General features: G+C 35.5%; 1 protein-coding gene across 1 annotated transcript in view; it reads right to left on the bottom strand.

The window, feature by feature from the left end:
* Positions 1-464: 464 nt before the first annotated feature.
* LOC114253166 (uncharacterized) overlaps positions 465-14,414 on the bottom strand; it is a 51,715-nt gene continuing 37,765 nt past the window's right edge. The window contains exons 5-8 of the mRNA XM_028187927.2: positions 13,675-13,898; positions 12,139-12,355; positions 7,871-8,074; positions 465-4,069 (exon numbers count right to left, since the gene is read on the bottom strand). Of these exons, the coding sequence (XP_028043728.2) occupies positions 3,932-4,069; positions 7,871-8,074; positions 12,139-12,355; positions 13,675-13,898 (783 nt within the window). The 3' untranslated portion in view covers positions 465-3,931. The remainder of the gene's footprint in view (positions 4,070-7,870; positions 8,075-12,138; positions 12,356-13,674; positions 13,899-14,414) is intronic.

Genomic DNA, 14,414 nt, shown 5'->3' with positions numbered 1-14,414 from the left:
CAATGCTATTGTGTAACTCACTATTAAAATCGGAACACTTACTTCATTAGAAATGAAATGGTGGAATAAAGTGGTGGCACCTACCCATACGAGATCACAAGACACCTTACAACCAATAAATAGGCAATTTAATAGGCATCGTAGGCAGACGAGCATATAACCCACCGGATGGTGAATGGTTACCGTCGCCCATGGACGTCAGTAATGTCAAGGGCAGAGCCAAGCCGCTGCCTACCATTAAGTACTCTCCACAATATGAAACTACAAGATATAATTCCTTCATAGTAAAAAATATTCAAAAACATTTAATTATTAGGTATTAAGCTTACTGTTGTCGTATCCTGTAGACCACGACGACATTGAGTTATCTGAACTACTCCATTAATTCATTGAGTGCTGATTTAATGAAGTTCATGTCACTTAAAACACCAGAGCTGACGTCCAAGGTAAATAAAATTAAAAGAAAGACAATATCCTTTTATTTAAAAAGATCTTTTCAACATTTAACTAACAAATAATTTTCTTTTGAACAAATACAAGTCCTCGCCTCTAAAATAGACATCACAGATAAATGTAGACACATATATTTTTTTTGTCACTAGAAACGCCAATCTCTACGAAACGTTAGCTTCCGTGTGAAATTTCATCTTAATAATGTTTTGTTATGATGTAACTGAATACAGTTGGACACTATCATTTCATACTTTTTGATTCCACGGATATTTTTTTTTTTACCAAAGAGTATTTCACCTCATTCCAAAATATTAGTACAGTACATATATCAAAAAAAAAAAAAAACGAGGAGAAAGCAACACACTGTATTCTCAACGAACGCTCAAACATTGTGTCGGAACATTAAAAGTATAACAAAAGCAAGGAATTTGTTACCTATCTACTAAATACAACATTGCGTTATGTACATTGCCCGTTTTTACATTCATTTATATAAAGTGTATTATTACACTACGTAACTACTAGCTATCTAATAATTTCGAAATTAATACTTTGGCCAATTTCGTCTGTTCAATATTTAAAGACTATGTGTAAATTTAAATTTCAAAAACATTTCATGTATATAGTTTAGATTAAAAAATATCGACTTATACTATTTTCATTGTGTGTAGCGCTCATTAGAACGGCATGTGCTTCTCAAACTTTAACGTTTTAGATTGTAGAAATTAGATTTAAATAACTTTATGTACTTAGATACATCATGATAGTAAAACACGCTGATATGTGACTTACAACAACTCTTCCTTTAATGATATCTTACATGAATACTGATTGTTTTCTTTTTCTCAACATACTGTAAGTAATTCAAAAAGCTTAGACTGAATATACTGCACAAAAAGAAAAGAAATTCAATCAAAAATAAACTTAGCGTTGAGATTTCCATTGATAAGTCTAAAATAAGGAGACCATTTTTCAAGCACGGTTTAAAAATTATCCAAAATACATACACAAAATTAACATTTAAGTATTTTTTTTTTAATAAAAATCTTACACAATAATGACATGGAAAATTGATAATTCACTTACGAATAACTACGCATTCCATTTTATACGGTAAGGATAGGGCAATGGAAATTTCGATCTCATGTACCAAAGTTAGCAACGACATTCACTTTGTGGTATCTACGGCTTCTCGAATTTTGTTTTTTCACAAAATAAAAATATTAATGTTGTCTCTTGATCATTACTATAATTAAATTATACATAAAAATATTAATTGCATTATGCACGTCATATTGTATTTTTATTATCACGAAAAAACGAAGCCATTATTTTTTTATTTTAAGTACTTAAGGAATGACATAAACTCTCAGCATCGAGTAGCCCATGAGTACATTTCAGTATCACAATAATTATATCAACAAAAACGTTCATCGCTTGATCTTTGACTACATATTTATATATTTTAGGAACAAAATAGGAAAGGTTAGTAACCGTGCACAATTAAGTTTTTTTTTTAGAGAAAAAAGCAATTGGTTTCAATTGCTGTTTCCCAACACAGTGTGCGAACTCATTAAAAGATTCGCTAAAAAATGTTAATAATGTTTATTTATACACTACCAAGACTGACAATTTATTACGTGTACAATATTTACATGAAGTTTCTAAATTTTATTATATGTTTAACATGTAATACTGTATTTACACAAACTTCTATATTATATACATACATAGATTAATTTCGATAGTATTGTGATATTTAATTAGTTAAAATATTATGTTGAAATCCAGCCTGTATAGGTTTTAATGCGCAACCTCCTATGGAGCATTAGTGTAATCTATTTGTTCATCTAGATATTTATAAACGTGTTTTTTGTTCTCATCTATAATAGCCTAAATAGCCTATTCTTTTAATAAATAATTAAAAAAACTTAATTGAAATTCTATTTTGTCGCAGATGAAAGTATAATAATATGTAAATCGCAGGAGAATTAAAATTGCACTAATATTTTTCGTTCCATATAAAATAAATTTAAGCAAAAATTTGTTAACGCGTTCATATGACGTCACGGTCCAGGAATCAATTACCAGATATTAATGGTCCAATATTTTCAGTGTTTGCATTACATTTCATTGCGCATTAATTAGTGCGCACCGCCGAACGCTTATTATGTCATCACTGAATTTAATATTGCGGCGATAAGAGTAAATAAACCTACGACATTTAAATCTTAAATTGAATTTTAATTTGATAAAAAATAAATTAAATTTTATTTTGAAAGCACATCACTGAGCGCGTGTCTATAAAATATAAAACTGTTCATCTTGATGGTGGCAAAACTATTTTCTCAGACAAAATCTTTCACTGCAGATATACTCAATAAGAAACAATTACAGTACATTATGACAGTCAGCGACTGGATTTAATATTGATCCTAAGACTTTTAAACTAGTTTGTCAAAGTACAGATCTAATAAATTGAGCAAATCATTAACCGGCAAAACAATGGCACTCTTTTAGAATACTTTATTCTATTGACCTAATTTAAACTCAGCCGTTTTCAACACCATTTTGGTTATTAAACTTTTTTCTTCAGAATAATGATTTAAACATAAACAAATCGCTCTTAAAACATATTAATTAATAGTAATTACAAGTAGTTAAATAATTAGAGTAGGATGTAAATTTAAATTATTTTTATATATGTACTTTTTTTATTAAATTTACTATGAAATTATGTAACTGGTCCTCCACAACATTATGGCATGACGTTTTGATATATTCTAATATTTTTGGGGCAATTCGATTAAAATATTGCTTGTCTTACTAACACAATTCAATCTAAAAATTATAATCTAACAAAAGCATTTCAGTAAAACTTTGTTTTAGGCAGAATATCTAAAGTGATTGATGGTTTTACTGAAGCAAACTATACTCTAAATTAATTGCATTCACGCTGCATCGTGACCGCGGAATTTTAAACTCAATAATAATCATAGTTTTCTCATTGACGTTATAGAATATATGTAATTTTTTTTTACGAAACTTTGAGAGCAACTGCAGCAGAAGTATAAGGAAGGGCCTTTTCACACACATGCGTTTTTATTTAAATACCAAAGCAACTGAACAGTTGTTTTTTTTTAATGTATTTTCGCGTACCGACTCGGTGTCGTTTAAAAAACCGAATGTGTGTGAAAAGGACCTAAGTCACATTAAAATCAGCAGTCCCTACCTACGTATTTGACATTAACACATCAAGAAACATTCTAATATTATTTAGTTTTACAACTGCATCGCTTCATCTTAGATTAGCTAAATAAAAAAATAAAAAGATTCGCCACTGATAAATTAGTCCTTTAAGTCTTTTATGAAGTTTTGAAACGTGTTTAATTCTGTTTTTATCATCACTTCGGCGCAGCCCTGACAGGGAATAAGAACTGTTCGATTGTTTTTTTTTTTTAAACCTTTCTTTGTGTATTTACGTAGGGCAGGCGATGGTTAAGCTTTTCCTCTCGGTGTTTATCCTCTGTTGGAGCTCGTCGGTCCACCGGTGCGCGGTTCGGTCCACGGTGGACGGGACCGTCAGACAGTTCATGCCGCCGAATTCGCATGCGATCTGAAAAAGCGATGGTGTTATCATAGGGTTTGCGCGCGTCGTAACACCAGTGTGCTTAGAGCGAGTTTTTTAACTTCTCGATCGCGTAAAAGTTAACTTTTTTTTGCATAGTTGGGTGGACGAGCTCACAGCCTACCTGGTGTTAAGTGGTTACCGGAGCCCATAGATATCTACAACGTAAATGCGCCACCCACCTTGAGATATGAGTTCTAAGGTCTCAGTACAGTTACAACGACGGCCCCACCCTTCAAACGCTTTACTGCTTCACGACAGAAATAGGCAGGGTGGTGGTATCAACCCGTGCGGACTCGAGAAGTCCTACCACCAGCAATAGCTTACTGTGGTCCTGTCACAGTAACTCAAATTTGTATGGAGTTGGAACAGCGCCCCTAGTAGTAAACGAAAGGAAGCTTAGAGCTTTACACAGATTAGGACCCCGCGAGCTCACCTACTCGGTCGATGAACCTAATATGACCTCTCGAGGTCATCGGAATCGGTAAACAAAAAAGCGCGTCGAAGACATAATTAAGAGTACTTTTACAGTTTAAAATCGCCTTTTTTATCGTCATATTATTTTCGAATTTTCGAATAGTTTACAGTTTTGCATGGCCACGCACGACAGAAGCGTTGTTCGTCGTCGACATTTGAATATTGTGCGAACTACCGTCAATTTACTTGTAAAATAATTTCTTGACTTTTACGTTTGATTTCAGACAGTAAAAGTACTTTTAATTATGACAATGGTGTTATACGAATGCGCTGACCTATTATTAGTTCACCGTGGACATAAATAGAACAATTTCACGGTGGTAGGATCTCTTGTGAGTCCGCACGGGTAGGTACCACCGCCCCGCCTATTTCTGCCGTGAAGCAGTAATGCGTTTCGGTTTGAAGTGTGGGACAGTCGTTGTGACTATACTGAAACCTTAGAACTATATCTCAAGGTGTGTGGCGCATTTACGTTGTAGATGTCTATGGGTTCCAGTAACCACTTAACATCAGGTGGGCTGTGAGCTCGTCCACACATCAAAGCAATAAAAAAAAAATCATTTCAATTTAATTTGATGTTTCGAATAACTGATAATGGTACAATTGTAATTGAATCGGCAGTAATAATAGAACGACTATATTATATTCGACACTAAATTAGTTGAGGTTGGATTAATTATGGCTGCAGCTCGCAAAAATGCGAAGAGAGCAAATAATTACAGTTTTATCACAAATTACAAAAGAGAAATGATTTATTAGTGATTTTTGGTCTACTTTATAAATTTCTATTTACTATTTATCCACTTAAAATAATTATACACTGAGTAATAATTATTTCAAGTATTATTATTTACATACTTATTTAAGAAAATGACGTATGTTTTTTAATGCACTACTTAGACTGGCCATAAATACTGTTACAATTAAAAATAAACCAAATATTACATTTGAATTTGGAATCTGTCATTTTTATATGATTGCTCATTGAGTTTTCTCATTTTGGCGCCAATACATTGTACAATATTTTGCGATATTAAATTGGAGTGGGGTGATAAAGAGAACCGAATCGCTGTGATTGCATTACACAAAGTAGGTATGGAGCCAAATGCAATTTTTAAAACTCTCCATACGCTTGGTATTAGTAAAATGTTTGTGTACCGGGCTATTAATAGGTGCAATGAGACCTCCTCTGTTTGTGACAGAAAAAGATCTGGCCGTCCACTTAGTGTTCGTACGTAAAAGGTGGTCAAAGCAGTAAGGGAAAGCATTCGAAGAAATCTTGTCCGAAAGCAAAAGATTTTATCTCGGGAGATGAACATAGCACCTAGAACCATGTCGCGTTTTTTAAAAGATGACTTAGGACTTGCAGCCTATAAGAGATGTACTGGTCATTTCTAACTGATAATTTAAAAGAGAATAGGGTGGTAAAATCGAAACAACTACTGAAACGGTACGCAAAGGGAGGTCATAGAAAAATTTTGTTTACGGATGAGAAATCTTTTACAATTGAGCAACATTTTAACAAACAAAATGACCGTATTTATGCTCAAAGCTCTAAGGAAGCTTCCCAATTAGTCGACAGAGTGCAACGTGGCCACTATCCGACCTCAGTGATGGTTTGGTGGGGTATTAGCTATGAAGGAGTGACAGAGCCATACTTTTGTGAAAAAGGTATCAAAACATCGGCACAAGTGTATCAAGATACCATTCTTGAGAAGGTAGTGAAGCCCCCTAACAACACCATGTTCATTGAACATGGTGTTAAGGTGTAAGGTGTAAGGGGATGAAGTCCGAAACGAACGTTTCGGACTTCATCAGAGCTGAAGACTGGCCGTCGTCTAACCCCGATCTTAATCCGCTGGATTATGATTTATGGTCAGTTTTAGAGAGTACGGCTTGCTCTAAACGCCATGATAATTTGGAGTCCCTAAAACAATCCGTACGATTGGGAGTGACAATTTTTCCCATGGAAAGAGTGCGTGCTTCTATTGATAACTGGCCTCAACGTTTAAAGGACTGTATTGCAGCCAATGGAGACCACTTCGAATAAGCTTTTTATACTTGAAATTGTTTTATATTTATGTATTAAACTAACACACTGTAAAAGTAATAAATGTTATTTGCAATAGATTTTTTTTTATGTTTAATTGTAACAGTATTTATGGCCAGACTAAGTATAGTACACCAATAACCCATGCTGAAAAAAAAGTTGACAAAGGAAAACGAAACTTATATCTCCTAACAAATTTGTTTTTTCCTATTTAGGTTACAATAAATATTTTATAGTATGTACAATTTTATGATTGCCGAGTTTATTAAATACAACATGCAGCTATTTTCTTAAAGCTACACAATAAGAGGAAAACAATGAAATACCTAGTAGATGACGGGAAAACAACTAACATATTTATTCCGAGAAAAAAAAATTTTTTCCTCACTAATTTTGATGTCATCATAACCTAAAGGCCGATTCGTAAATAATGATGCGATTATGCCCAACTCTCTGCAGCAGCGACAAATTCTGCCCTAGCCAAACCAGCTTACTTATTGTATGCCACGAAGCAACCATGCCTTTCATTTGAGTGAGACAGAAGTTATACTATACAATTGTTAGACAAATTGTCGTTCTCACGTCACAAACTGGGAAGCGGTATCCACATTGGGTCCTCTGTGGGCTCCGAAAACCACTCAACACCAGCTGAACTGTTGCGTGAAAGTCGTTCGTGAATACGCGTTAAGTATGCGTTTTCTTACAAGACGTGGTCCTTTGCTACACCGGATCACATCATCTGCGGGCTGTGTCATCATTTATGGGCTGTATCATCGCTATAAGTGATCTCTTCCAAATAAGAAACTTTGAAAAAGATTCAGTCGGTATTTTGCGGTTTACTATTATTATTACGAAACATTCACAGTTCAAAAGTTGAAATATCCAATCCACCAATCCAATCCAACAGCACTGGTCTTTTTTTTTCTTTTTTTAATTGCTTAGATGAGTGGACGAGCTCACAGCCCACCTGGTGTTAAGTGGTTACTGGAGCCCATAGACATCCACAACGTAAATGCGCCACCCACATTGAGATATAAGTTCTAAGGTCTCAAATATAGTTACAACGGCTGCCCCACCCTTCAAACCGAAACACATTATTGCTTCACGGCAGAAATAGGCAGGGTGGTGGTACCGCGCGGACTCACAAGAGGTCCTACCACTAGTAAAAAAGATCAGATACGTAACGCTCCTTCATTGAAGAGATACAATTTAAATACGTAAAGGTGAGCTGATGAATATTAGGGAAATCTGGTATGTCTTACCCTATAGTGGTGGAGCAAGGCCCTGTCGGTGGGCACGCCGACGGAGCTGGCCCCCGGCGCGAGCTCCCACAGGAAGTGGTTCCCGAGCTCGACGGCGTCGCGCGGCCGCAGCGCGTACTTGCTGCGGTTCTTGAGCGCGTGCGGCGTCGCCCAGCGGCGCGTCTTGCGTGCCGTCGTCAGCGGCGCCGTCGCCTCCTTGTCGTCCTGCATTCGATCGATAGACAATCAGGAGCGAACGATGCGGAGATACTTGAATAAGCTTACTTGAATAAGCTTAGAATCGATATATATAAAAATGAATTGCTGTTCGTTAGTCTGGCTAAAACTCTAGAACGGCTGGACTGATTTGGCTAATTTTGGTCTTGAATTATTTGTGGAAGTCCAGAGAAGGTTTAAAAGGTAAATAAATATGAAAATATTCGGAATTAAATAAAAATTACAATATTTTGTGTTCACTTTAGCGTCCCCCCCGTCGGACGGATTCCTTTGGTTTGTTTTAAGTTTATTTTATACAAAAGTTTAGGTCTTTTATTTAGTGATTGAGGCACTACGAAGTCTGCCGGGTCAGCTAGTACTTGAATAATTTTATTAATGGTGGTAGGACCTCTTGTGAGTCCCCGCGGGTAGGTACCACCGCCTTACCTATTTCTGCCGTGAAGCAGTAATGCGTTTCGGTCTGAAGGGTAGGGCAGCCGTTGTAACTATACTGAGATCTTAGAACTTAGATCTCGATTTGGGAGGCGCATTTAACTTCTAGTTCTCCAGGGCTCCAGTAACCATTTAACAATAGGTGGGCTGTGAGCTCGTCCATCACTCTAAGCAATAAAAAAAAAGCTGTGATTTGAGAAGTGGAAACTTCTTTCGCACCGTGGTTATTTGAAACTAGATCAAACGTTAATGATACTCGTAAAGCGAAACCAGAAGTAGAACAAAAATGTATAATGCGTTTCAATTAAGAATGTGCATGGACCTGCGTCATATTGTGATGTCATAGATGTCAAATCAAAAAAAATAGTTAAAAAAAAATCGGTTGTCTGTAAAGTCGGTTTACTGACGACAGTTGAACGTGACAACGTCATAAGAAAATACTGATGGAATGGTTTCATTTTTCAATTATCGCAATTATCGTTGCTATAAACAATTGACACCACATTCACTTTTTACTGAACTTCATATTTGACGAAAACATGTAAATGTATTATTCTATAGCAGCTGTCCACGCGGATGCATCGCTCACTCAAGTAGGAGTCACTCAGGAGAGAGACAGATGTCGAAGCTGCCGAACGCGGAGGCCGATTGTGCCTCTTTGTCGCTCGTTGCGCGCTTTCGCTTGCACTTCAAGCCTTAAATGGAACGCCTCAGAGCGAGGCAGTATAAGTCATGTTTTTTCGTCCGTGCAGCCGGCTCCATCGAATTATAAGACGTTGTCACGTCAAAAAAATTAATATTAATTTATAATCAAAATCTTAGAGCTTGCCGATTCCACTCATATCACTACTTGAGTAATTAATTATCATCATCGTCGCCCATCCATAGATTATAGAGCCCGACAGCGTTGCAACCTTGATTTTTAAATAGGTGGTTTTTTTTTATGCAATCTAAATTCATGTTTCATTTACCTCAACAGTACTCAACATATCAAGACAGTTATAAAGGTGTGTATGGCTCATTAAAACAAACATATTAATAGTCTTCATAATTAGGCAAAAATTCACAAAAAATTAGATGATAATTTTTTTGTTGCTGTCCATACTTTTTGTCGAACTTTGACAGATCAAAGTCATTGACCTGCACTTTCATATTTAAAAACGCAATATATATCATATGATTTGGCCTGCCGCAGATAGACAGGATACTTTTGATTGCTTCACATCTACCCTGTGTGAAGATATAAATATATTCCAGTGGTATAAAATTCCTGTGTGCCAAAACAAAGAAACCTCCAACTCGGCTGAAAATACCCATTTAAAATTTCTGCTCCAATGTTGGACCAGTCAGGATTATTAAGTCAGGATATTTATCCAAAAATGACGCAAAGAAGACTTTGGAATTGACTTTGTTGGTATTGTAAATTACAATATGTGTGGATGTCACAATAAAAGTAAAAAAAAGTTAATTTCTGTATTTCTAAATGATTCCTCATTTTTTTTAAATAATAAATTCATAACAGAACGCGAGGACAAGACCCTTTTAGTGGAAAAACATAGTTTTTTTTTATATCTGATGAAACGTTTATTACTGTAGCATGCGTTACTTTTTACATCATTATAACAGCATTTTAAAATGTAAATCTCATTAGAAACGATCTCCATTGGATTAATTTGGAAAAGTATTTTCAGCCACTCCTATGTGGATCGAGTCTTGCTGAAAGAACTTGTTATTAAGAGTCTTAATCATCACCGTCTTCAGAATTCTATCGTGATCTACATTGACCGATACATATAATATCTCTTGGGAAAAAATATACCTGAGTCACTTGCATAGCCAACACCTCAGTAAACAATCACTAAAGTTGGATTGGAATGACTAATCGAGAATATGTTGTAGGGCTTTGAGGATAAGTTGGGTCGGTCTGCTTAATTAAATCTTACTTTAGTTCATAAAACTAGACACTCTTTTACATCCCTTTGTGTGCCTTAGAATTACTTTTGATTTTTAAAGCTTAATTATTTTTATAATAACGGCTAAGTAATAACCAAGGCGTCTTATAAGCTGCAAATTGAAATGATTTCAATAGAAAATGTAGGTTATATTTAATTTCTAACACAATCTCTTCGGATTCGTTCCTACGTCACTTTAATCGCCTGTCCGAATTGCGACCTCGCATCTTTCTATCTCTAACTCTCACTCGCTCGCGCTCTCGTTCGCTCTCATTCACTCGCTCGCGCTCTCGTTCGCTCTCACTCACTCGCTCGCTCTCTATTTTTTGTCTCTGAATATCTGACTACTAATACCTAAGCGAATTTCTGTCACAAGCAGAGGACATTTCATTGTCTCTATCTAAAGTCAGGTACACAAACATTCGACTAATACCAAGCCGATGGCGAGTTCCAAAAAATGTATTCAACTCGGTATCTACTTTGTGTATTTTTCACAGCAATTAAGTGCTCTTTATCGCCCTACTCAATTTTAATATTAAAATAGCATTTAACAAAGATTGGCGCCAAAACGCGAATACACAATACATTGTGAAATAACAATGACTTGACTCGAAATTCAACGATAAAATTGATGTATCTATTTTAATTTAATTGTAACATTGTTAATGGTTAAACTGTGCTGATCGTATGACAAAATATTTTTTTTGTTCTAAGGTCATTATCTAGGAAGGAAACAAGAGGGATATGTTTGTATGGACAAATTAGAGCGCGCTTCCTCTCTAAAGTTATAACAATTAATGTTGCTTTTACTGCTTTAATCTCATTGTTTGTTTTCATTTAATAAAATACGACGTTTTTAAAAACTGTGCATTTTTCGATAGGTATGTAATTTTTTTTTTTTTTTAGAAAATTAATTAGTTTATATGGTGTTAAGTGGCCATTGTCTTGACGGGACAAACAGGAGGTCTGGGGTTCAATTTTTTTTGTTTAACAACCGTTATTTCCTTCAAACAGAAACACAATACTGCTTTGTGGTAAGGTTGTACCTATTCTAATGCGCTCATAATACGCCCTACCATCAGCAAAACCTATAAATGTACATTATTTGTTATAAGTAGAAATTTTACTATTTTACAAACTACCCACCAAAACTTTGTTTAAACATAAAAAAGCAGTATTTCGAGATCTGGCAGCGTCTTTGAATTGGGCTTAAGCTAAAATTATATAAGTAATAATAATAATAATAATAAACATTTATTCCAAACATAAATTAGGTACAAAAAAATAAAAAAGATAACAAAAATAACGAGGCTTCGAAACGGTTACCGGCTCAGCAATGCCTAACAGCAACGAAACAATCGGTACTTCGGCGCTGATCTTCCGCCGGCACATGCGGAGTGACGCGCACACCAGCATCAGACCGACCAATCCACAACAATGTAAAATATATAAAAAAAAGAACAAGAATAAAAAAAAAATGTTACGACAAGAACATGAATTTAAACCGTAGAAACTAGCTACAATCAAGACTGGGGAGGTGCGAAACCATACACCAATATATTCAATACCACTCTTATAAGAAATAAAAAAGAAAAGTCGTGTTTGTTGAATCGCTGAACTTATAGTGTGCCTGTTTTTTATATAATCCAACGAATAACCCAGCCTTACCTCCCAGCGCAAATAGAAGAATGCATTCCGGAACAGGAAGGCGGATGGTGCCTTCGATGGTGGATTATAAGAGGCTCGGAGTGACGTCAGCAGCGCAAGGAGCGTCCGCTCGCGGTGCGGCAACACGACCTCGTCCACGTCTATGACGAGCAGCCATCCCGCTGACGACATCGACCGGTACAGGCAGTCGTTGAACGCCGCGAACTGACCTTCCGTACTGGAAAAAACCCAATACAATCTATATACGAGTATTCTTAAGTGAAGCAGAAACTTTGTACCCCTTTTTACGAAAATTGCGCGGACGGAGGAGTATGCAATTTCTCACACTTATAGAGAATATAGTGAAGGTGTGCAGAATGCTAATATATTTTTTTATCTATACTATTTATACTAAAATATAAATCTACAGTGGTTTTTACGGTTGTTCCGTTATAACTACTGAACCATGCATCCGATTTACTTGAAACTTGGTATCCATGTAGAAAATACACGTACTTAATGGATAGGTTAATATTTATGTGAGTGTTGGAATCCCTACACCAGTTGCGAGAACGTTAATGATGCGAATCTTTGTGGGGGTGAGAAATAATAATCTTAATTTTAAATGCCCAGCGAAGCGGACGGATACTAGTTTTCTATAAAACAGTACATAAACACATACACAAAAAAATCCTTTTAACATAACGAATTAACGAATTTAAAGACCGCACTGGTGTGCACCACTATCTTGTGTATTTAGTCCATAGTAACATAGTAGTCTATTTAGTATAGTAAGGCACTCAACTGTACTTTGTTAATGTACTCTTGAAAAAAATTAAATCACAAAATGAAATATTCCCAACAAATAAAAAAACCCATGCATCCGTGTCCCTCACTGATACTGTGTACACAAAAGTGACTCGGCCAGATCAACAGGCTAATTATCAAGTTGCTGAGGTTTTGAAATGTCATCCTTGATAAATAATTACAAAATATTTACAAAGATAAGTATATTGCCAACGATTACTTTAAAGCCAAATGATCTGAGATGTGAGTAACATATTATATTACATACATATTATAAAATACATGCAGGTGCTATTAAATAGTAACTATACTGAGACCTTAAAACCCATATCTCTAGGTGGTGGCGTTTACGTTGTAAATGTCTATGGGTTACGGTAACCATTGAATACCAGGTGGGCTGTGAGCTCGTCCACCCATGTAAGCAGTAAAAAAAATATTGGATATAACTTACTGGTGGTAGGACCTCTTGTGAGTTCGCATGGGTAGGTACCACCACCCTGCTTATTTCTGTCGTGAAGCAGTAATGCGTTTCGGTTTGAAGGGTGGGGCAGCCGTTGTAACTATACCTAAGACCTAAGAACTTATATCTCAAGGTGGCTGGCGCATTTACGTTGTAGATGGCTATGGGCTCCAGTAACCACTTTGCACCAAGTGGGCTGTGAGCTCGTCCACCCATCTAAGCAATAAATAAATATATAAATATAAATTAAAAATAAAAAAAAAAAAAAAAAAAAACTTCGTTGAACTCACCGAATTTCAGCTTTGGATACAATCGGCAGTTTCCAAGGCAACAGAGTGATAAGGCCCTGTTTCCTGTAGTAGTCGAGCAGACACCCGACCGGAGCGCTCAGGGACTCGTTGTACATGTAAAAGTGACTGGCACCCAGCAAACGATTGAATTCGAACCATTCGACCAGCCATTCGTCCCGCGCGTACGAATAATGGAACGGCTTCACGCAGATGTGCAGTGTTTCCTGAAATCCGTATTGTGGTTTTTTAATACGCTTTTATTAGTTAGCTTCAGACGTATGTATGTACCGGAATCTTTGAACATGATTTAGAGCCCCTTCAAAACGTCGGATTAACTCGAAATTTGGCATACTTATTAACGACCGATGACAATTCAATATTTTAAAAAAATTATGAAAAAATTGAAATTCAACTAAAAAATGGAAAATAAATAATAGTTTAAAAAAAGTAAAGAAATACGCTTTTACAGAAAAAATTTTTTTAATTTATTTTAAGAAAAAATCATTTTATTGTAAAAAAGCGGTTTTTTTTTACAATAAGATCATTTTTTCTTACACTATTTTTAATTCTAATTTATTAAAATTTATTTAAAATGAATAAAATAATTTTTTTCTGTAAAAGCGTATTTGTTTAGTTTTTTTAAACTATTATTTATTTTGAGCCAAGAAATATATTTACGCTAGGTGATCATTATAGAAATGGTTTGTTGTTAATCAGAAGATTATGACTGAATAACGAAA

Source organism: Bombyx mandarina, chromosome 17 (genome assembly GCF_030267445.1).
Source record: "Bombyx mandarina strain Sakado chromosome 17, ASM3026744v2".
In the NCBI taxonomy this organism is placed as follows: Eukaryota; Metazoa; Arthropoda; class Insecta; order Lepidoptera; family Bombycidae; genus Bombyx; species Bombyx mandarina.
This window is presented reverse-complemented; position numbering and strand designations above follow the sequence as displayed.